Source organism: Manis javanica, chromosome 15 (assembly GCF_040802235.1).
Source record: "Manis javanica isolate MJ-LG chromosome 15, MJ_LKY, whole genome shotgun sequence".
NCBI lineage: Eukaryota > Metazoa > Chordata > Mammalia > Pholidota > Manidae > Manis > Manis javanica.
In genome coordinates this window covers 66,266,615-66,288,974 of record NC_133170.1, presented here as the reverse complement: position 1 = coordinate 66,288,974, position 22,360 = coordinate 66,266,615, and the positions used below count along the sequence as shown (strand labels likewise).

Sequence of the window (22,360 nt, the reverse complement as noted above, 5' to 3'; positions counted from 1 at the left end):
GATGGGTTCCAGGGGCTGAACAATGGGATTTGGAGGGAAGGGCAGAGGGGATAGCAGAGCAGCGGGGCACCCTCTATTCTCCATCCAGGATTCTGAAGAGCATGGTGGTAGGTTGGGTAAAGGAGATAACCCAGTACCATAACATCTACGCCGACAACCAGGTGATGCACTTCTACCGCTGGCTTCGGTCCCCATCCTCACTGCTGCATGATCCTGCCCTGCATCGCACACTCCACAGCATGATGAAGAAGCTCTTCCTGCAGTGAGTCCACCAGTGGTTTTCCCTGGGCTGTCTGACCCTCAGTCCCCAGAACCAAAGAGACTCAAGTCCACCTGTGGGATTGAAAGCCCCCTTTGAGCTAACAGTCCACAGCAATAAAGAGGGTCCCAGAAGAAGCTTAGCCACAACAGCTTTGCATGGCATCCTTCCAGAGGGGCTGGGTGACATGTCTTCCTGATGCTTTGTGCAGAAGTCAGCAAGCACTGCACATATTGTTCTGCACATTGCTTGTCTTAGTTAATGGTAGATCCAGAGTGCTGTGTGTGGACGTAATGTACTCCTGGATGTTTAGGCCGCTTCCAGGACCTGGTTGTCCCATAACCAGGGAATGGCCATGTGTAAGGTTGTGTAGAATAATCTCGAGGAAGTAGCAATGTTGAAGGTCTGATGGTACTATAACCAGGTAGGTAAGTACTAATTTGCCAATAGTGCCAAAGAGCTCTCTGTAGGATTTGTACAGTGCATTTTACTGCCAGCAGTGACTGGGAATGCATGGCTCCATCCATGCCCCAATACAGCAGGCATTGTTACTAACCTGATGGGATAAATTCTTATCCTGGTACATCCTTAGTTTGAATAAAGTTGGATTTTCTCTTCATATCCTTTGCATGTTTTTCTATAGTTTTGTTGTCTTTTTCTCATTGATTTGTATAAATTCTTCCTATGTAAAAATTAGCCATTTTTCCGTGATATGAATTGTGCATCTTTTTCCCTCACTTTGATTAGCTCTGGCTTTGTTTATGGTGGGTTTTTGCTGTGCAGAAATCTTTGCTCTTTGTTGCATCTGGGCTCTGAGAGTATTTAGGACAGCTTCTCTGCTTCAGGACCACTGGCTTTTTCTCATGGTGTCTTCTGGTAGTCTCTGCGGAGTCCTGACCATTGATTCTGAACTTGGTCTTCAGGCTCATTGCCGAGTTCAAGCGACTGGGGTCGTCGGTCGTCTATGCCAACTTCAACCGTGTCATCCTCTGCACGAAGAAGCGGCGGGTGGAGGATGCCATTGCCTACGTGGAGTACATCACCAGCAGGTGCTATCTGGTGTCATTTACCTCTCCTGAGGGACTTCCTGTACATCTTGTAGCGTGGGTCTGTTGATAATGAATTCTTTCTGCCTTTGGATCTGAAAAAGCCTTTATTTCATCTTCATATATGAAAGATACTTTGCTGGGTATAGAATTGTTGGTGGCTCTTACATGAAAGTCTGTGTTTATTTCTGGATAATGTCTGTTGTGTGTCTAAATTCACCAGACATCTTCTGCAGTGCTTATTCCTCCATTCATGCTATCAGTGCTTTTCATTTTAGACATGGTAGTTTTCATCTCTGGAAGCTTGGTTTGGGTCTAATCTTTTAGAAAGTTCAGTTTTCTGGTTTTTTGAACACAGGGAATATAGTTGTAATAACTGTCTTAATGTCCTGTTTTGTCAGCTTTGATTTGTTTTCAGTTGATAAATTTTTCTCATTATGTGTTTTCTCTGTTCCTTTGCAAACCTGGCGATACTGGATTAGATGCTAGACATTTGAATCCAGTGTGACTGCCTTGTCTGTTGAATACTTCACATTCCTGTACATATTCTTGAATGTTATATTACAATACTTGGGAACAGTTGGATCCTTCCATGCGTTTTTTGAGGTTCACAGGAAGGCCAGAGCAGCCTTTGGTCTAGAGCTCCTTGTCCGCCTTGTGAGCACAGCCACCTTGTGAGCTATGAGGCTCACTGACACGGGAATCAGGCATGCTACTTGGTCCTCCCTGGCTGTGTGGAATATACGCACACACACGTGATGCTCGCTGTGCTGAGTGCAGCTCTCATCTCTTGTCACTCAATGCCAGTTCCCATTACTCTCCTGGCAAAATGCTGGTCTCCTTAGTGTTATGTTTACGGTTTTCCCTGGCAACTTTGGGATGGGGGTGTGATGAACTCTGAATCCACCTTAAGTTTATTTTTCAGTAAGTGGAGGATAAGCAGACAGACACAGACATAAGTGAAGGGAAGTGGAGAAAAAGGGAGACCGCTGATGCTATTGATAGGATCTCTGCCCTGTGTTCTTTAGTGTCCATTCTAAAGAGCTATTCCACTCCTTGACCATCTCCTTCTCACGATGCTGGGAATTTCTTCTCTGGATGGACCCATCTAACTATGGAGGAGTCAAAGGAATCATTCCGTCAAGTATTCACTGTGGTCAGGTAAGAGGTGGCCAGTCTTGGAGAGCTGAGGTTGGAATTTGAAGCACCTTTAGGGGTCCATAGCACATACTTAGTGGTCACGGCCTAGTGCCTGGCAGGTCCCAGGCCGCTTGTGCAGCCACAGATGTTCAAAGAGTCCTGCTGTTGTGAGTCTGTGAGGGATGAGATTGTGAGCAAGCAAGCAATCAGGTACAGCATGCGGTGCTAGCAGTTGGAGGGGTCAGAAAAGACAGAGAGCTGGGTAAGGTCAGGGGCAGGCCTGATTTGGGGTGAGGGTTAAGGAGGCCTCTGAGGAGGAGACAACAAAAACAGGGATTGAAGGGAGCAAGCAAGGCTCTGCCAGTGACTGCAGTGTGAGGCATGGAGTGGGGCTGGGGTGGTAGTCATAGTGGCCTGAGGAGAGCTGGCCTAGGACAGGCAACTTGGACCTTAAATGGACAGCACCGTGGAGCCAAGGCCTAAATAGGAGCCAGTTAGGGCCAGCCCAGGGGAGGGCGTGGGGCTGGGCACGGTCAGGGAGGACTCTGGGGAAGGGGGGTCATTAAATGTGGAGTGGACATGCCAGTAGGATGGATGTAGGGTGACATGCAGGCATGTGGGCTGAGCCCAGGTGTCTATTATGAATTGGATGGGGCAAGAGAAGGGAGTGTGGGGTTAGAGGAATCGTGGTGTGGCTTGTGCTCAACATGCACGAGGTGGTGATGCAGATCCAGGTGGCGGCAGAGGCGTCTGGGGAGGAGCTGGGGTGGGAACTTGGGGGTAATCCTCAAGCCTTGCAGCTGGGGCCAGTGAGATCACCTGGGGTGAGTGTGGGTTGAGAGGACCGAGCCTGAACAGTGGAAGCTGCCAGCAGGTGTTGAGCGGGAACAGGGCTCTAAGAACCAAATTATGACTGCTCAGAGCAGGCAGGAGCCCTGCAGAAACCCCAGTGGGAGGGGTACATGCTGTGTAGACTTGTCCAGAAGGCAGAGTATTGCTGCTCTAAGGATGGTGCCTTCAGAGTTCACTCAATGAACCTGAAGTGAAAAGGGGCATGGTTTTAGGGGGCAGTATCCACAGTAGGGCTGACCCACGATCTCATTGGACAAGCTTGAACTCAGGAGCCTGATTGCCTGGGGCACTCCTGAGTCTTCCCTTCCTAGAGGGTGGGGGTTGAGTGATTCTAAAGTGAATCCTCTGTAAGAGCATATGCGAATGGCAATCATGCACTATAGGGTGCTTCTGTGCAAGTGATCTTATTCTTAGAGCCATCTTGTGGGATCAGCATGGGAGTGAAACACCTGGGCAAGTCACTCAGATGGGGTCTGCCCCAGGCTTAAATGGGTTGGGTTCACATCCCTCTGTGTGAGGCTGCTATTGTGCAGACAGGATGGGGACTGTCTGTTCCTGCAGAACTCCCAAAAAGAGGGCCATGTGGAGGAGGAGGAGGAGAATGGTGACGAGGGGGATGGTGGCCAGGAGCCTGATGTGGAAGACTTGCTGGAAAACAACTGGAACATCCTGCAGTTTCTGCCACAGGCTGCCTCTTGCCAGAGCTACTTCCTCATGATCATTTCAGGTGAGCTGCACACTCTGGGCTATCACGTTGGAGCTGTGCAGGAGAGTGATGGGGACTTGTGGGAGTGCACCAGGCTATTGGGGTCCTGAGAGGTGCCTTGGTGTGTCTTGAAGGTTGGTGCCTGTTGCATCCTATACAAGACTGTTGCTAAGCAAGATCCTGGGCATCAGGGAGTGCCCTGCTTAACCCCATTTCTCTAATGGACTTTGGCTCATCTCAGTGCAGCAAATAGAATCATCACTGATAACTGCATTGCAGCCCAGTCTGGCTGACAGTCTAACCAGCCACATGGTCCCCTAGATTCTGGAGTGTTCCCAACTCTTAAGGCCTCTGACCTGTGCCTGCCCCTCTCTGTAGCATACATCGTGGCCGTCTACCATAGCATGAAGGAGGAACTAAGGCGCAGTGCCCCAGGGAGCACCCCGTTGAGGAGGAGGGGGTCCAGCCAGCTCTCCCAGGAAGCTCAGGGGACGTCTGGAGCCCTTCCCGGTGAGTGCAGCCTTGCTGCATGAGGCCACCACTGTGTGCCTGTGACCTGACCTGGTCCCCAGCTGTAGGTCATTGTCCTTGAGTCTTTCCCTCAGGGTCCTTATTGCTGTGCAAAATGAGCAGGCACCATGCCCCTTCTCTTCCCAGGAATGATCACATTCTCTCAAGATTATGTGGCAAATGAACTTACTCAGAATGTCTTCACCATCACTCAGAAGATTCAGAAGAAAGTCACAGGCTCTCGGAACTCGGCTGAGCTCTCGGAAATATTCCCAGTCCTCCCTGGGTCTCACTTGCTGCTCAATAACCCTGCTCTGGAGTTCATCAAATATGTGTGCAAGGTGAGGACACTACACACACTAAGGAGCTTGTGTGGTGGGGGTGCCATGAATAAGTTACTCATTTATTCCACAAACACTGCTAGTTCTATGAAGCAGCTATAAGGTGCTGGGGCTAGAGGTGGACAAGACAGGAAGGACCCCCATCTTCATGGAGCCTCTGCTTCAGTGAGGGTTCGACACATCAGTGACGGATGGGAGCTTAGGGAGCACAGATGCCATGAGGTGGGCTCAGGGTAGGGCAGGTGATGAAGTTCCTCAGATGGGGCTGAGACACAGTGACCAGGGGTCTGGCTATATGTAGATCCCAGAGGACAGTGACATCTTGGGCAGAGAGGGTGCTCTGGGAAGCTGGTCAAAGGCACATGCAGAGCAGGTAGGCAGGGAAACAGCAGGTGCTACCTGGGGTTGGACCAAGGACCAGACAGGTCCTGAAGCATCCAGGCTACCGGGGAAGCAGAGGAGAGCTTGCTTGGGTAATAAATGCCTTTCTGGAAAAGGCAGGCTATGTCAAATAATGGGGTATCACCTCACAGAGCACTTCCCTGCCTATTAAGTTATGGTGCCAGGACACTGCAGTATCTAGTGACTGCGATTCTGGTAAAGACATGGCTTATGTATCATTTTAATTCCTCAGTGGACCTTAGAACTTTTTTTTTTTTTTTTGGTTTTAAAACTATTTTATTAAGCAAAGCATCCAGAATTCCACTTTTTAAAAAGTCTAACAATATTAGAAAAGTCCATTTTTTCTTCTCTGGTTAAAGTTTCATGAAAAGTTGACATACTCAGAGCCATGTTAAGCTACGTTCAGAGTGGCCACTGCAGAGATAACTGCCTGCTGGGGGCCTTTGTGTTTGGCAAAACCTTTGGACTGAGTCAGTGGCAAATGTTTTTGTTTTTGTTCTTTATTAAGGTATCATTGATACACAATCTTATGAAGCAACATTGTGGTTACTGTGTTCACCCATATTATCAAGTCCTCCTATACACACACCCCATTGCAGTCACTGCACATCAGTGTAGTAAGATGCTATAGAGTCACTACTTGTCTTCTCTATGCTATACTGCCTTCCTGACCTATACTCTGTGACCTCCCTACATTATGTGTGCTAATCATAATGCCCTTTAATGCCCTTCTCCATCCCTCCCCACTCACCCTCCCCATCCCTTTCCCTTTGGTAACCACTAGTGCCTTCTTGGAGTCTGTGAGTCTGCTGCTGTTTTGTTCCTTCAGTTTTGCTTAGTTGTTGTACTCCACAAATGAGGGAAATCATTTGGCATTTGTCTTTCTCCCCCTGGCTTATTTCACTGAGCATAATACCCTCTAGCTCCATCCATGTTATTGCAAATGGTAGAATTAATTTTCTTCTTATGGCTGAATAATATACTCCATTGTGTATATTTACCACCTCTTCTTTGTACATTCATCTGTTGATGAACACTTAGGTTGCTTCCATGTCTTGGCTATTGTAAATAGTGCTGCGGTAAACATAGCAGTGCATATGTCTTTTTGAATCATGGATCTTGTTTTCTTTTGGTAAATTCCTCACTAGGAGTGGAATTCCTGAGTCAAATGTTATTTCTCTTTTTAGTTTTTTGACGAATCTGTATTGCTTCCCACAATGGTTGAACTAATTTACATTCACACCAGCAGTGTAAGAAGGTTACCCTTTCTCTGCATTGTCGCCAGCATTTGTTTCTTGTCTTTTGGATGTTGGCCATCCTTACTGGTGTGAGGCGATATCTCATGTGGTTTTAATTTGCATTTCTCTGATGATTAGTGATGTGGAGCATCTTTTCATTTGCCTGTTACCCATCTGAATTTCTTCTTTGGAGAAGTGTCTGTTCAGAACCTTCACCCATTTTTTAATCAGGTTATTTGCTTTTTGGGTGTTGAGGCATGTGAGCTCTTTATATATTTTGGATGTTAACCCCTTATCAGGTATGTCATTTATGAATATATTCTCCCATACTGTAGGATGCCTTTTTGTTCTATCAATGGTATCCTTTGTTATACAGAAGCTTTTTAGTTTGATGTAGTCCCATTTGTTCATTTTTTATTTGTTTCCCTTGCCTGAGGAGATGTGATGAGGAAAAAGTTGCTCATGTTTACATTCAAGAGATTTTTGCCTGTGTTTTCTTTTATAAGTTTTATGGTTTCATGACTGACATTCAGGTCTTTGATCCATTTCAAGTTTACTTTTGGGTATGGATTTAGAAAAGAATCCAGTTTCATTCTCTTACATGTAGCTGTCCAGTTTTGCCAACACCAATTGTTGAAGAGGCTGTCATTTCCCCATTGTATATGCATGGCTCCTTTATCATATATTAATTGACCATATATGCTTGGGTTTATATCTGGGCTCTGTATTCTGTTCCACTGATCTATAGATCTGTTCTTGTGCCAGCACCAAATTGTTTTGATTATTGTGGCTTTGTAGTAGAGCTTGAGGTTGGAGAGCATAATCCCCCCAGCTTTAATCTTCCTTCTCAGAATTGCTTTGGCTATTTGGGGTCTTTTGTTGTTACATACGATTTTTAGAACTATTTGTTCCAGTTCGTTGAAGAATGCTGTTGTTATTTTGGTAGGGATTGCATTAATCTGTAGATTGCTTTAGGCAGGATGGCCATTTTGACTTATTAATTCTCATCCATGAGCACAGGATGTATTTCCATTTATTGGTGTCTTCTTTAATTTCTCTAATGAGTGTCTTGTAGTTTTCAGAGTATAGGTCTTTCACCTCCTTGATTAGGTTTATTCCTAGGTATTTTATTCTTTTTGATGCAATTGTAAATGGAATTGTTTCCCTGATTTCTCTTCTGCTAGTTAGTTCATTGTTAGTATATAGGAATGCAACAGATTTCTGTATATTAATTTTGTATCTTGTAACTTTGCTGAATTCAGTTATTAGTTTTAGTAGTTTTGGGGTGGATTCTTTGAGGTATTTTATGTACAATATCATATCATCTGCATACAGACAGTTTAACTTCTTCTTTGCCAATCTGGATGCCTTTTATTTCTTTGTGTTCTCTGATTGCCTTGGTTGGGACCTCCAGTACTATGTTGAATAACAGTGGGGAGAGTGGGCATCCTTGTCTTGTTCCCAATCTTAAGAGGAAAAGCTTTCAGCTTTTCACTGTTCAGTATGATGTTGGCTGTGGGTTTCTCGTATGTGGCCTTTATTATGTTGAGGTACTTGCCCTCTATACCCATTTTGTTGAGAGTTTTTATTATGAATGGATGTTGAATTTTGTCAAATGACTTTTCAGCATCTATTGAGTTGATCATGTATTGTTTGTTGTTTTTGTTGATGTGCTGTATGATGTTAATGGATTTTTTTAATATTGTACCATCCTTGCACCCCTGGAATAAATCCTACTTGGTCATGATGGATGATCTTTTTGATGTGTTTTTGAATTCGGTTTGCTAATATTTTGTTGAGTATTTTTGCATCTATGTTCATCAGGGATACTGGTCTATAATTTTCTTATTTTGTGGTGTCTTTGCCTGGTTTTGGTATTAGAATGATGCTGGCTTCATAGAATAAGTTTGGAAGTATTCCCACCTCTTCTAGTTTTTTGAATACTTCAAGGAGGATGGGTATTAAGTAAGTCTTCACTAAATGTCTAATGAAATTCAGCAGTGAAGCCATCTGGTATGGGGCTTTTATTCTTAGGTAGTTTTTTGATTCCTGATTCAATTTCGTTGCTGGTAATTGGTCTGTTCAGATTTTCTGTTTCTTCCTTGGTCAGTCTTTGAAGGTTGTATTTTTCTAGAAAGTTGTCAATTCTATGTTATCCAATTTGTTAGCATATAATTTTTCATAGTGTTTTCTAATAATTATTTGTATTTCTCTGGTATCTGTAGTGATTTTTCCTTTACCATTTCTGATTCTGTTTATGTGTGTACATTCCCTTTTTTTCTTGATAAGTCTGGCTAGCGGGGTATTTATTTTGTTTATTTTCTCAAAGAACTAGCTCCTGGTTTCACTGATTCTTTCCATTGCTTTATTCTTCTCAATTTTATTTATTTCTGGTCTGATCTGTATTATATCCCTTCTTGTACTGACTTTGGGCCTTGTTTTTTCTTTTTCTAGTTTCATTAATTGTGAATTTAAACTGTTCATTTGGGATTGTTCTTTCTTGAGGTAAGCCTGTATTGCAGTATACTTCCCTCTTAGCAGAGCCTTGGCTGGGTCACAGAGATTTTGGGGTGTTGACTTGTTTTCATTTGTCTCCATATATTGCTTGATCTGTTTTTATTTGTTCATTGATTCATTGATTTTTTAGGGGCATGTTCTTAAGCCTCCATGTGTTTGTGGGCTTTTCTGTTTTCGTTGCATAATTTCTTTCTAGTTTTATACCTTTCTGATCTGAGAAGCTGGTTGGTACAATTTCAATCTTTTTGAATTTGCTGGAGCTCTTTTTGTGGCCTACTATGTCATCTACTCAGAAGATGTTCTATGTGCACTTGAGAAGAATGTGTATCTTGCTGCTTTTGGGTGGAGTGTTCTGTTGATGTCCGTTAGGTCCATCTGTTCTAATATGTTGTTCAGTGCCTCTGTCTCTTTACTTATTTTGTCTGATTGATCTGTCCTTTGGAGTGAATGGTATGTTGAAGTCCTCTAAAATGAATGCATTGTGTTCTATTTTCCCCTTTTATTCTGTTAGTATGTGTTTCACATATGTACGTGCTCCTATGTTGGGTACATAGATATATAATGGTTATATTGTCTTGTTGGGCTGAGATCTTTATCATTATGTAATGTCCTTCTTTGTCTCCTGTTATTTTCTTTGTCTGGAAGTTTATTTTGTCTGATACAAGTACTGCAACTCCTGCTTTTTTCTCCCTATTAGTTGCAGGAAGTATCTTTTTCCATCCCTTCACTTTGGATTTGAAGTGAGTCTCTTGTAGGCAGCATATAGATGGCTCTTGATTTTTTGTCCATTCAGTGACTCTGTGTCTTTTGATTGGTGCATTCAGGCCATTTACATTTAGGGTGATTATCAATCAATATGTACATGTTGACTTTGCAGGCTTTACATTTGTGGTTACCAAAGGTTGAGAGTTAGCTTCTTTACTATCTAATAGTCTAACTTAATTCCCTTAGTACACTATTTCAAACACAATCTAAAGGTTCTTTTCTTTTCCTCCCCCATTCTTTAGATATGAGGTGTCATATTCTGTACTCTATGTGTATCCCTTGACTGACTTTTTGGGTAGTTGATATAATTTTGCATTTGCTTAGTAATTAATTGGTCTACTTCCTTTACTGTGGTTTTATTTTCTCTGGTGACAGCTATTTAGCCTTTGCAGCACTTCCATCTATAGGAGTCCCTCCAAAATATACTGTAGAGTTGGTTTGTGGAAGGTAAATTCCCTCAACTTTTGCTTATCTGGAAATTGTTTAATCCCTGCTTCAAATAATTCAAATGATAATCTTGCTTGGTAGAGTATTTTTGGTTTGAGGTCCTTCTGTTTCATTGCATTAAATAGATCATGCCATTCTCTTTTGGCCTGTAAGGTTTCTGCTGAGAAGTCTGATAGCCTGATGGGTCTTCCTTTATATGTGATTTTTTTCTCTTTCTGGCTGTTTTTAAAAGCTTTTCCTTGTCCTTGATCTTTGCCATTTTCATTATTGTATGTCTTGGTGTTGTCTCCCTAGGGTCCCTTGTGTTGGGAGATCTGTGTACTCCGTGGAATGAGAGACTACTTCCTTCCCCAGATTGGTGAAGTTTTCAGCAGTTACCTCCTCAAAGACACTTTCTATCCTTTTTCTCTGTCTTCTTCTTCTGATACCACTATAATGCGAATTTTGTTCCATTTGGATTGGTCACGTAGTTTTCTTACTATTCTTAGATTCCTAGAGATCCTTTTTTCTCTGTCCAAGCTTCTTTGTATTCTTGTTCTCTAATTTCCATTTCATTTACTGTCTACCTCATCTAATCTGCTTTTAAATTCCTCCATTGTATGTTTTATTTTAGATACTGTATTTTTCAGTTGCTATCACTTTCTTGGAGTCCTCCCAGAGATCTTGAATATTTTTCTGTAGCTCCATGAGCATGTTCATGGGGTTTTTTTTCATAAGCAGGAATAATTTTATTTTTTATAAAATTTGAGTGTAAAAAAATGATGTCATTTTCTTGTCAAAGGTACTGTGTAAAAGTTCTGACATGCTAGCATAATCAAATGGATATGTGATCCCATTTCAAAGCTATCTCAAGTTCTATTTAGACTTTTTTTTTGGTATCGTTAATGTACAATTACTTGAACATTATGGTTAATAGACGCCCCCTATTATCATGTCCCCCCCCACATACCCCATTATGGTCACTGTCAGCATAGTAAGATGCTATAGAATCATTACTTGTCTTCTCTGTATATACTGCCTTTCCTGTGTTCCCCCCTTCCCTAGCTACATTATGCGTGCTAATCATAATGCCCCTTTTTTCCCCTTATCCCTCCCTTCCCACCCATCCTCCCCAGTTCCTTTCCCTTTGATAACTGTTAGTCCATTCTTAGGTTCTGTGAGTCTGCTGCTGGTGTTTTGCTTCTTCAGTTTTTTTGTTGTTCTTACCCTCCGCAGACAAGTAAAATCATTTGATACTTGTCTTTCTCCACCTGGCTTATTTCACTGAGCATAATACCCTCTAGCTCCATCCATGTTATTGCAAATGGTAGGATTTGTTTTCTTATGACTGAATAATATTCCATTGTGTATATGTACCACATCTTCTTAATCCATTCATCTGCTGATGGACACTTAGGTTGCTTCCATTTCTTGGCTATTGTAAATAGTGCTATGATAAACTAAGGGGTGCATATGTCTTTTTCAAACTGGGCCCCTGCATTCTTAGGGTAAATTCCTAAGAGTGGAATTCCCTGGTCAAATGGTATTTCTATTTGAGCTTTTTGAGGAACCTCCATACTGCTTTTCACGATGGTTGAACTAATTTACATTCCCACCAGCAGTGTAGGAGGGTTCCCCTTTCTCCACATCGTCACCAGCATTTGTTGTTTGTCTTTTGGATGTTGGCCATCCTAACTGGTGTGAGGTGCTATCTCATTGTGGTTTTAGTTTGCATTTCTTTGATGATTAGTGATGTGGAGCATCTTTTCATGTGCCTGTAGGCCATCTGAATTTCTTCTTTGGAGAACTATCTGTTCAGCTCCTCTGCCCATTTTTTAATTGGCTTATTTGCTTTTTGTTTGTTGAGTGTGATCTCTTTATATAGTTTCCATGTCAACCCCATTTTGGAAAAGTCATTTGTGAATATATTCTCCCATATCGTAGGATGCCTTTTTGTTCTACTGATGGTGTCCTTTACTTATAGTTTGATATAGTCCCACTCATTCATTTTTGCTCTTGTTTCCCTTGCCCAGGAAGATATATGTTCATGAAGAATTTGATCATGCTTATGTCCAAGATATTTTTGCCTGTATTTTTTTCTAAGAGTTTTATGGTTTCATGATTTACATTCAGGTCTTTGATCCATTTCAAATTTACTTTTGTGTATGGGGTTAGACAGTGATCCAGTTTCATTCTCTTACATGTAGCTGTCCAGTTTTGCCAACACCAGCTGTTGAATAGGCTGTCATTTCCCCCATTGTATGTCCATGGCTCCTTTATCGTATATTTTTGGACCATGTATGCTTGGGTTTATATCTGGGCTCTCTGTTCTCTTCCACTGGTCTGTGGGTCTGTTTTTGTGCCAGTACCAAATTGTGTTGATCACTGTGGCTTTGTAGTAGAGCTTGAAGTCAGGGAATGTAATTCCCTCTGCTTTATTCTTCCTTCTAAGGATTGCTTTGGCTATTCGGGGTCTTCTGTGGTTCCATATGAATTTTAGAACTATTTGCTCTAGTTCATTGAAGAATGCTGTAGGTATTTTGATAGGGATTGCATTGATTCTGTATATTGCGTTAGGCCGGATGGCCATTTTGACAATATTAGTTCTTCCTAGCCAAGAGCATGGGATGAATTTCCATTTATTAATGTCCTCTTTAATTTATCTTAGAAGTGTCTTATAGTTTTCAGGGTATAGGCCTTTCACTTCCTTGGTTAGTTTTATTCCTAGGTATTTTTTTCTTCTTGATGCAATTGTGAATGGAGTTGTTTTCCTGATTTCTCTTTCTGCTAGTTCATCGTTAGTATATAGGAATGCAACAGATTTCTGTATATTAATTTTGTATCCCACAACTTTGCTGAATTCAAATATTAGTTCTAGTGGTTTTGGAGTGGATTCTTTGGGGTTTTTTATGTGCAATATCATGTCATCTGCAAACAGGGACAGTTTGACTTCTTCCTTGCCAATCTGGATGCCTTTTATTTCTTTATGTTCTCTGATTGCCAAGGCTAGGACCTCAAGAACTATGTTGAATAAAAGTGGGGAGAGTGGGCATCCTTGTCTTGTTCCCAATCTTAGAGGAAAAGCTTTCAGCTTCTTGCTGTTAAGTATAATGTTGGCTGTGGGTTTGTCATATATGGCCTTTATTATGTTGAGGTACGTGCCCTCTATACCCATTTTGTTGAGAATTTTTATCATGAATGTATGTTGAATTTTGTCGAATGCCTTTTCAGTATCTATGGAGATGATCATGTGGTTTTTGTCCTTTTTGTTGATGTAGTGGATGATGTTGATTGATTTTCAAATGTTGTACCATCCTTGCATCCCTGGGGTGAATCCCACTTAATCATGATGGATGATCTTTTTGATGTATTTTTGAATTCAGTTTGCTAATATTTTGTTGAGTATTTTTGCATCTATGTTCATCAGAGATATTGGTCTGTAATTTTCTTTTTTTGTGGTGTCTTTGTCTGGTTTTAGTAGTAGAGTGATGTTGGTGTTGTAAAATGAGTTTGGGAGTATTCCCTCCTATTCTTCTTTTTGGAAAACTTTAAGGAAGATGGTTTTTAGGTCTTCACTAAATGTTTGATAAAATTCAGCAGTGAAACCATCTGGTTCAGGGCTTTTGTTCTTAGGTATATTTTTGATTACCTGTTCAATTTCATTGCTGGTAATTGGTCTATTCAGATTTTCTGTTCCTTCCTGGGTCAGCCTTGGAAGGTTATACTTTTCTGGAAAGTTGTCCATTTCTTCTAGGTTTTCCAGCTTGTTAGCATATAGATTTTCATAGTATTCTCTAATAATTCTTTGTATTTCTGTGGTGTCTGTCATGATTTTTCCTTTCTCATTCCTGATTCTGTTTATGTGTGTAGACTCCCTTTTTTTCTTGATATGTCTGGCTAGGGGTTATCTATTTTGTTTATTTTCTCAAAGAACCAGCTCTGGGTTTCATTGATTTTTTTTTTTTCTATTGTTTTCTTCTCCATATTATTTATTTCTGCTTTAATCTTTATTATGTTCCTCCTACTGATTTTGGGCCTCATTTGTTCTTCCTTTTCTAGTTTCATTAATTGTGAGTTTAGACTGTTCATTTGGGATTGTTCTTCTTTCCTGAGGTAGGCCTGTATTGCAGTATATTTCCCTCTTAGCACAGCCTTCGCTGCATCCCACACATTTTCTGTTGTTAAATTGTTGTTGTCATATGTCTCCATATATTGCTTGATCTCTGTTTTCATTTGGTTATTGATCCATTGATTATTTAGAAGCATGTTCTTAAGCCTCCATGTGTTTGTGGGCTTTTTTGTCTTCTTTGCATAATTTATTTCTAGTTTCATACCTTTGTGATCTGAGAAGTTTGTACAATTTCAGTCTTTTTGAATTTAGTGAGGTTCTTTTTGTGGCCTCGTCTATGATCTATTCTTGAAAATGTTCCATGTGCACTTGAGAAGAATGTGTATCCTGTTGCTTTTGGATGGAGTGTTCTGTTGATGTCCGTTAGGTCCATCTGTTCTAATATGTTGTTCAGTGCCTCTGTCTCTTTACTTATTTTCTGTCTGATTGGTCTGTCCTTTGGAGTGAGTGGTGTGTTGCACTCTCCTACAACGAATGCATTGCATTCTTTTTCCTCCTTTAATTCTGTTAGTATTTGTTTCACATATGTAGATGATCCTGTGTTAGGTGCATAGATATTTATAATAGTTATATCCTCTTGTTGGTCTGACCCTTTTATCATTATGTAATGTCCTTCTTTGTCTCTTGTTACTTTCTTTGTTTTGAATTCTATTTTGTCTGGTACAAGTACTGCAACTCCTGCCTTTTTCTCCCTATTAGTTGAATGAAATATCTTTTTCCATCCCTTTACTTTCAGTCTTTATATGTCTTTGGGTTTGAAGTGAGTTTCTTGTAGGCAACATATAGATGGGTCTTGTTTTTTTATCCATTCAGTAACTATGTGTTTTGATTGGTGCATTCAGACCATTTACATTTAGGATGATTATTGATAGGTATGTACTTATTGCCATTGCAGGCTTTAGATTCGTGGTTACCAAAGGTTCAAGGGTAATTCCCTTACTGTCTAACAATCTAATTTAACTCACTTTGTATGCTATTGCAAACACAACCTAAAGGTTCTTTTTTTTTGTTTTTCCTCCTTTTTCTTCCTCCTCCATTCTTTGTATGTTATGAATCATACTGTCTACTCTTTGTCTATCCCTTGGGTGACATCTATTTAGCCTTAGGAATACTTCCATCTATAGGGGTCCCTTCAAAATACACTGTAGAGGTGGTTTGTGGGACGTAAATTCTCTCAGCTTTTGCTTATCTGAAAATTGTTTAATCCCTCCTTCAAATTTAAATGGTAACCTTGCCGGGTCAAGTATTCTTGGTTCAAGGCCCTTCTGCTTCATTGCATTATATATATCATGCCACTCCCTTCTGGCCTGTAAGGTTTCTGTTGAGAAGTCTGATGATAGCCTGATGGGTTTTCTTTGTATGTGATCTTTTTTCTCTTTCTAGCTGCTTTTAAAAGTCTCTCTATCCTTGATCTTTGCCATTTTAATTATTATATGTCTTGTCTTCCTTAGGTCCCTTGTGTTGGGAGATCTGTGCACCTCCATGACTTGAGATACTATCTCCTTCCCCAGATTAGGGAAGTTTTCAGCAATTACCTCCTCAGTGACACTTTCTATCCATTTTTCTCTCTCTCCTTCTTCTGGTACCCCTATAATGTGAATATTGTTCTGTTTGGATTGGTCACACAGGTTTCTCAATATTCTTTCATTCTTAGAGATTCTTTTTTCTCTCTGTGCCTCAGCTTCTTTGCATTCCTCTTCTCTAGTTTCTGTTCCATTTACCATCTATTCTACTACATGTAATCTGCTTTTAAATCCCTCCATTTTATGTTTCATTTCATATATGGAATTTCTTAATGATTGACTCTGACTTAAATTTGTTCCTGAGTTCTTGAATATTTTTCTGTGCCTCCATAAGCATGTTTATAATATTTATTTTGAACTCTCTTTCGGGAAGATTGATGATTTCAGTTTCATTTGGCCCTTTTTCATGGGTTTGTGAGAGTTTGGTCTGAACCATGTTATTTTGATGATGTTTCATATTTGTGTGTGGTGCCCACTAGTGCTTAGCCCCTAGAGTGAGGTTGGGCCTCGTAGGGGAGCAGAGCTGGTGCCTGAGTGGAGGAAAGATCTGTTTCCTGGTTCCTGTCTGCGATGCCTATCTCCAGCCTCTGTACTTTGTGTCTCTAGCTGTTGTAGGCAGTTCCTCCCTCTGGGTAGCCTGTTGCCAGCACAGTGACTGTCGGTTTGTGAACTGGTGCCAGCAGGCTAGGAGGCAGGCGCAGCAGGCTGTGTTTAACAGTGGGGGTGCCTCGGAGCTGGGCCGCCATCCAAGGGTTGGAGCACATGAAACTCCTCAAAGTTCCCAACCAGTTGGGCAGAGCACACCCAGACAACCTTGTCTAGTTCTCCCTTCTGTGCACCACGCTCCGTGCAAACCCTGCCCCTTCAGCAGCCCTTCGCTGCTAGGAGCCTCTCAGACCACCTGCCTTTCCTCTGACACAGAGTGACCGTATGTGGATCCCCTCCTCCGCAAACGTCTGTAATCTCAGTCTCTCAAGCACTCTGCCTGTCCAAGCTCCCCAACGTCCAGAGCACCACACAATATAGGTTTCTGCTCACAAAGCAGATCTCCAGGGCTGGGTGTTCAGCAGTCCCAGGCTTCCACCCCCTACCCGCTCGTTTTCTCTTCCTGCCGCCAGTGGGCTAGGGTGGGGGAAGGGTTTGGGTCCCACCAGATTAAGGCTTTCCCACATTACCCTGTTTCATGATGTCTGCTCTGTTCGTGAGCTCTATATGCAGTCTGGTTCAGACTTCTTGTTGCTGTTATAGGGTTAGTTGTATTAATTAATTATATTTTTGTACTATTTGTGGTTTGGGGAGGAGTTCTCCATCTCACCTCTCATGCCGCTGTCTTGAATCTCTTATTTTGTACAATGATGATCTTTATTTTGAAATCTTTATCAAGATCAGTGATTTCAGTTTCACTTCGTCCTCTTTCTGGTGTTTGAGGGATTGTGGTTTGTACAAGATTCTTTTGCTGTTTCATATTCCTAATGATTACTGTGGAATAATAACTTTGTGTAGGCAGTACCCTCTAGTGCCCAGAAGCTGTACTCTCTGGAACTGCCCAGCACCTGGAGTGATGGTGGGGGTCCTAGGCTTGTGGCACCCATACCTGCCAGGAGGAAAGAGCTCTTTCCTGCTTCCTGGCTGCAGTGCCTACCTTCACTGCCAGGGCCAGTAGGCTGAGAGCACAGAGAGGAGCCTCTGTGTTATGCCCCTTTAGCTGTCATAGGTCAGGCCATCCTCCGGCTGGCCTGGCATGATGGTGGAGCAGCAAGTGTGCGGACCGGTGCCTGATGGGAGGAAAGAGTGGCAGGCTACATATCGCAGTGGAGGGGCCTTGGTGCTGCATTGCCAGCCAGGGGGATAGAGCACCTTAAGCTCCTGAAAGTTCCCAACCTGTTGGACTGAGTGTGCCAGGATAATTTTGTCTACCTGTCCTTTCTCCTGAGCAGCAAGCTCTAGGTAATCCTTGCCCCTTTAGCACCCCCTCTCACTGTTGGAATGTCTTTCAAAATGCCACCCTTCTTTTGTCCTGGAGCAGCCGTTTGTTGGTACGTGTTCTCGATAAGCGGCTGGAATCTCAGTCTCTCCGAGTATTCTGCCTGTCTGCTTTCCAACTCTTCCAATCTTCAAAGCACCTGTAATGTGGGTTTGTGTTCCTGGAGCAGATCTTTAGGGTTGGGTCTTCAGCAGTCCTGGGCTTCTACTCCCTCCTCATTCTGTTTCTCTTCCTCCCTCCTGTGAGCTAGGGTGGGGCAAGGGCTTGGTTCTCACTGGATCATGACTTTGGTACTTTACCCGTTTCTGTGAGGTCTCTTTTCCCCAGATGTAGGTAGTTGAGTCTTCTTTCAGGTCATGCTTTCAGGATGAGTTGTATTTGCTATATTTTCATGTTATGTGGTTTTGGGAGGACATTTCTGCCTTACTTCTTGCGCTGTCATCTTTTTTTCACCTGCTCCAAATGGCAACTCAGACCTTAGAACTTTTAAACTTTACTTTTAGTAAGGTGTAATTTACATACAGTAAAATTCACTACTTACAGTGTTCATATGTGAGTTTTGACAAAAGCACACAGTCATGTATCCACCACAGTCAGGATACAGAACATTCTACCACCTCCCAAAGTTCCCCTCTCACCCCTTTTTAAATTAACTTGCAGTGAGACACTCTCTGGAGAGCAATTACTCAGGTTATCACGACAGATAAAGCTCTGCCTCCAACACAAGGTGCAGAACGGTCACCCCCTGAGAGAATCCCCCTGGCTACCCCTTGGACTCTGCCTGCCTCCCGCCTGCAAGCCTGGAACCTATCTGTCCTCTGTCCTTGCACTGGGACATCTTCCAGAATATCATAAGAGTGGAATTGTGGATTGTGTAGCCTTTTAGGTGTCGCATGTTTCACTCTGTGGCTCCTCCATACTGTTTGCATACTTTGACCTTTCTGTTGTTAAGCCGTGCTCTGTTGTGTGGAAGAACACAGCATGTCATTCATTTACTGGTTGAAGGTTGTCCAGTTGTTTTCACTTCTTGGTGATTATTAATAAGGCTGCTCTAAGTATCCTTGCAGGTTTTTGTGTGTGAATTTAAGTTTCATTTTCTTGGGTAAAAACCTAGGAATTGCCGGGTCATATTGGAAAAGTATGTTTCTAAAGTGGCTGCTTTGATTTGCTTCTCATCAGTGGTGTATAATTAGAGGCCAGCTCTTCCATCTCTCCACCAGAACTTGGCATTGTTAATTTTCAAGATTTTGGCTATTCAGGTAGGTGTGTGTTGGTATCTCATTATGTTGATAACTAATACTAATTTCCCTGATACTCACGATGTCGAGCATTTTTTCATGTGCTTGTTTACTGTCCATACATCTTTGGTGAAATGTCTAAATCTTTTTGATTTTCTAATAATTTATTACAAATCAGATTATTTTCCTTATTGGTTGGTTTCCAGAGTTCTTCATTTAGTCAGGATGTAAGTCCTTTGTGTTATTTCCTCCCAAAACTTTTACTTTTCTTTTCAAAATTCTTAGTATTTTTCAGTGATGAGATCTAATTTATCACTTTTTATGGGTTGAGCTTTTGGTGTCATATCTAAGAAATCTTTGCTTTAAGCAGGTTCGTGTATTTCTCTTGTTTTCTTCTACAAGCTTTATAGCTAGGTTTTACGTTAGTCTGTGATCCCCTTTGAGTTAATTTTTGTACAGTGTGCATGTTAGAGATTGAAGTTCACATTTTTGCATAACTATATCCATCCAGTTGTTTAGGCAGTATTGTTGAAACGATTATCTTTCTCCACTGAATCTTCTTTGCACCTTTTTCAAAATATGGCTAAGCATATATTATGTAGATCTATTTCTGGAAGGCCACCACTGTCTTGATTTCTGTAACTTTATCATTAAGTCTTAAAACCAGGTAGTGTGAATGCCTCAACTTTATTTTTTCTCAAAATTGTTTTGGCTATTCTAGTTCCTTTGTCCTTCCATATAATTACTTGATTCAGCATACTGTTGTCTAAAAGAAAAAAAAAATCCTTGATTGGAGTTGTCTTGAATCTACAATTGAGGAGAATTAGCATATTAATGTCGAGGCTCTCAGTCCAAGAACCACTGTATCTTTCCATTTATTCAGGTCGTCTGTGATTTCCTTCATCGTGTTTTGGGGTTTTTAACTTATAAATATTGCACATATTTGCACCTAAGGGCTTCATATTTTTTGGTGCAATTGTAATAACAATGATTTTTTTTAACTTCAGTTTTCAGTTGTGCAATGCTAATAAATACAGAGAAATATGTGGATTTTGTGTAATGTCCCTGTGTCTTGCAACCTTGCTAAACTTACTAATTCTAGTAGCTTTTTTGTAGTTTCTTTGGGATTTTCTATGAAAACAGGTATCTGTGAATAGAGGTCTTTTATTTCTACCTTCTATGACTTCCCTTTTTCTTGCCTTAAAGCCCTAGGTAGGAATTCCAATACAGTGTTAAGTAGAAGTGGATAGAGTGGGCACCCTTGCCCTGTCCTTGATCTCCAGGAAAGCATATTAAGTATGTTAACTGTAGATTATTGAGGGAACACCCTTCAACAGATTCTCATTCATGTTTTCCTGAGAGTTTCGATCATGAATGGATGTTGAATTTTCTGTATCCGTTGAGGTGTACTTCCTGTTTTTCTTCTATAGACTATTGATATGGTGAATAACACTGGTTTTCAAATATCAACCCAGCCTTACATTCCTGGGGTAATCCCACTTGATAATGAAGTGTGTGTGTGTGTGTGTGTGTATACACACACACACACACACACCTTTTCATATATTGGTAGGTTCAATCAGCTGGTATTTTCTGGGGATTTTTGGGTCAGTGCCCATGGTTGTTAGATGGTTTTCTTGTACTCTCTTTGTGTTGGTGCCAGGATGATGCTAGCATCATTAAATGAGTTAGCAGTGTTTTCTGGAAGATACTGAGAATAATCAGTGCTGTTTCAATTCCTGATGTTGAATGAATTCACCATTGAAAACTCTTTTCACATCTTTCCTGTCTCTTTCAATTGAATTCAACCTTGTTCCTATTTATTTAGAAAATGTATAATGTATATATTTTTTGAACAGACAGTATCATGCTGCCTAACAAGCTGTTGACCTTATTATCCCTATTTGTAAATCTACTTGCTAAAATCTGCTAGGCTCTCTGGCTGCCAGAAATGTCTTCTGAGTAGTGTTTGGCCATGTGCCCTTGGGTTGTGCTGGGATAGTGGTGTTTAGGGGTGGGATAGGTCTTTGGAAGATGTCGGTCCTGTCTGACCAGCTCCTTTACACACAGGAGGGTGGGTGACTGCTGTGAGAGCCAGACTTCCCAGTGCCAGCACTGTGAGCTCCCAGCACATATGTGTTGAAGAGATTTTTCTAGTCTTGTCTGGAAATCCCTCCACTGAGCATGGGTTGAAGTCATCCACTCTGCAAATGAGATTGTAAAGCTCCAGTGGACTTAGGACTGCCTGTCATTGAGGGAAAAGGAGACAATAAGGACAAGGGGTAAAGCAAGCTGGTCCCCAGAACTGACAAAGGGCAGGAGACCAGGGGCAGAGCAGGCCTGTGCCTGTGTGCCCATGCTGGAGAGCTGCGGGTGTGGGGAGGAGGCTCTCCCTCTGACCCACCTAACAGAGAAGGGAGGGATGAGACGTCCTGAGAAGCCACAGCTCAGGGATGGCTGTGGGGTCCCCAGAGCTGTGCCTGACATGGCTCCACTCTCTGCAGGTCCTGTCTCTGGACACGAACATCACAAACCAGGTGGCCAAACTGAATCGGGACCTGCTGCGCCTTGCAGATGTTGGCGAGTTCTCGGAGGAGGCCCAGTTTCGGGACCCCTGCCGCTCCTATGTGCTCTCTGAGGTCATCTGCCGCAGCTGTAACTTCTGCCAGGACCTGGACCTGTGCAAAGACTCCTCCTTCTCTCAGGTGGATGGCTCCACAGGCTCCTCCTAGTGGTGGGGTTATCCAGGAATCAGGTGGGAGAGGTCTGCAGTGCCCACCAGAGTGGCCTGCTACCTGCCAGAACATTGGCCTGGTGAGCATGTAGTGTCTCTGATGGCAATTGAGCAGCCGTATGTAGTCATATACCTCTTACCCAGGAGCCCTCCATGTTCCCATCCCCTCTCAGTGCTGCCCAGGAGGCTGAGCAGAGGGTGATCTGATCCCTTCCTTCTCTGCCCAGGATGGGTCTGTGTTGCCTCAGTGGCTCTGTTCCAACTGCCAGGCTGCCTATGACTCATCAGTCATCGAGATGACCCTGGTGGAAGCTCTGCACAAGAAGCTGATGGCCTTCACCCTGCAGGACCTGGTGGGCAGTAGGCCAACACGGGGCTTCGCTGCTCCACCCCTCCACTTGGTGGGGGGCTTCCTGATACGTGGTTTGCACCACAGGGAACTATGGTGTGCACAGGTTCCAAATCACAGCCTGGTTCTCTGCAGTGACCACCTCTGGGGTCAGGCCTCGTGCACTTACATCTATTGGGCACTGAGAGTGGCCAGGTGCCA

General features: G+C 42.3%; 1 protein-coding gene across 5 annotated transcripts in view; it reads left to right on the top strand.

Moving 5' to 3' along the window:
- Positions 1-22,360, top strand: part of POLE (DNA polymerase epsilon, catalytic subunit) — a 75,186-nt gene that overhangs the window by 50,968 nt on the left and 1,858 nt on the right. For 4 of the 5 annotated variants that reach the window (XM_073222982.1, XM_037014333.2, XM_037014329.2 and 1 more), the window contains 8 exons: positions 89-262; positions 1,183-1,308; positions 2,334-2,466; positions 3,859-4,024; positions 4,382-4,513; positions 4,661-4,854; positions 21,581-21,781; positions 22,038-22,163. In XM_073222982.1, the coding sequence (XP_073079083.1) occupies positions 89-262; positions 1,183-1,308; positions 2,334-2,466; positions 3,859-4,024; positions 4,382-4,513; positions 4,661-4,854; positions 21,581-21,781; positions 22,038-22,163 (1,252 nt within the window). The remainder of the gene's footprint in view (positions 1-88; positions 263-1,182; positions 1,309-2,333; positions 2,467-3,858; positions 4,025-4,381; positions 4,514-4,660; positions 4,855-21,580; positions 21,782-22,037; positions 22,164-22,360) is intronic. The other variant, XM_037014330.2, reaches the window with a different exon arrangement.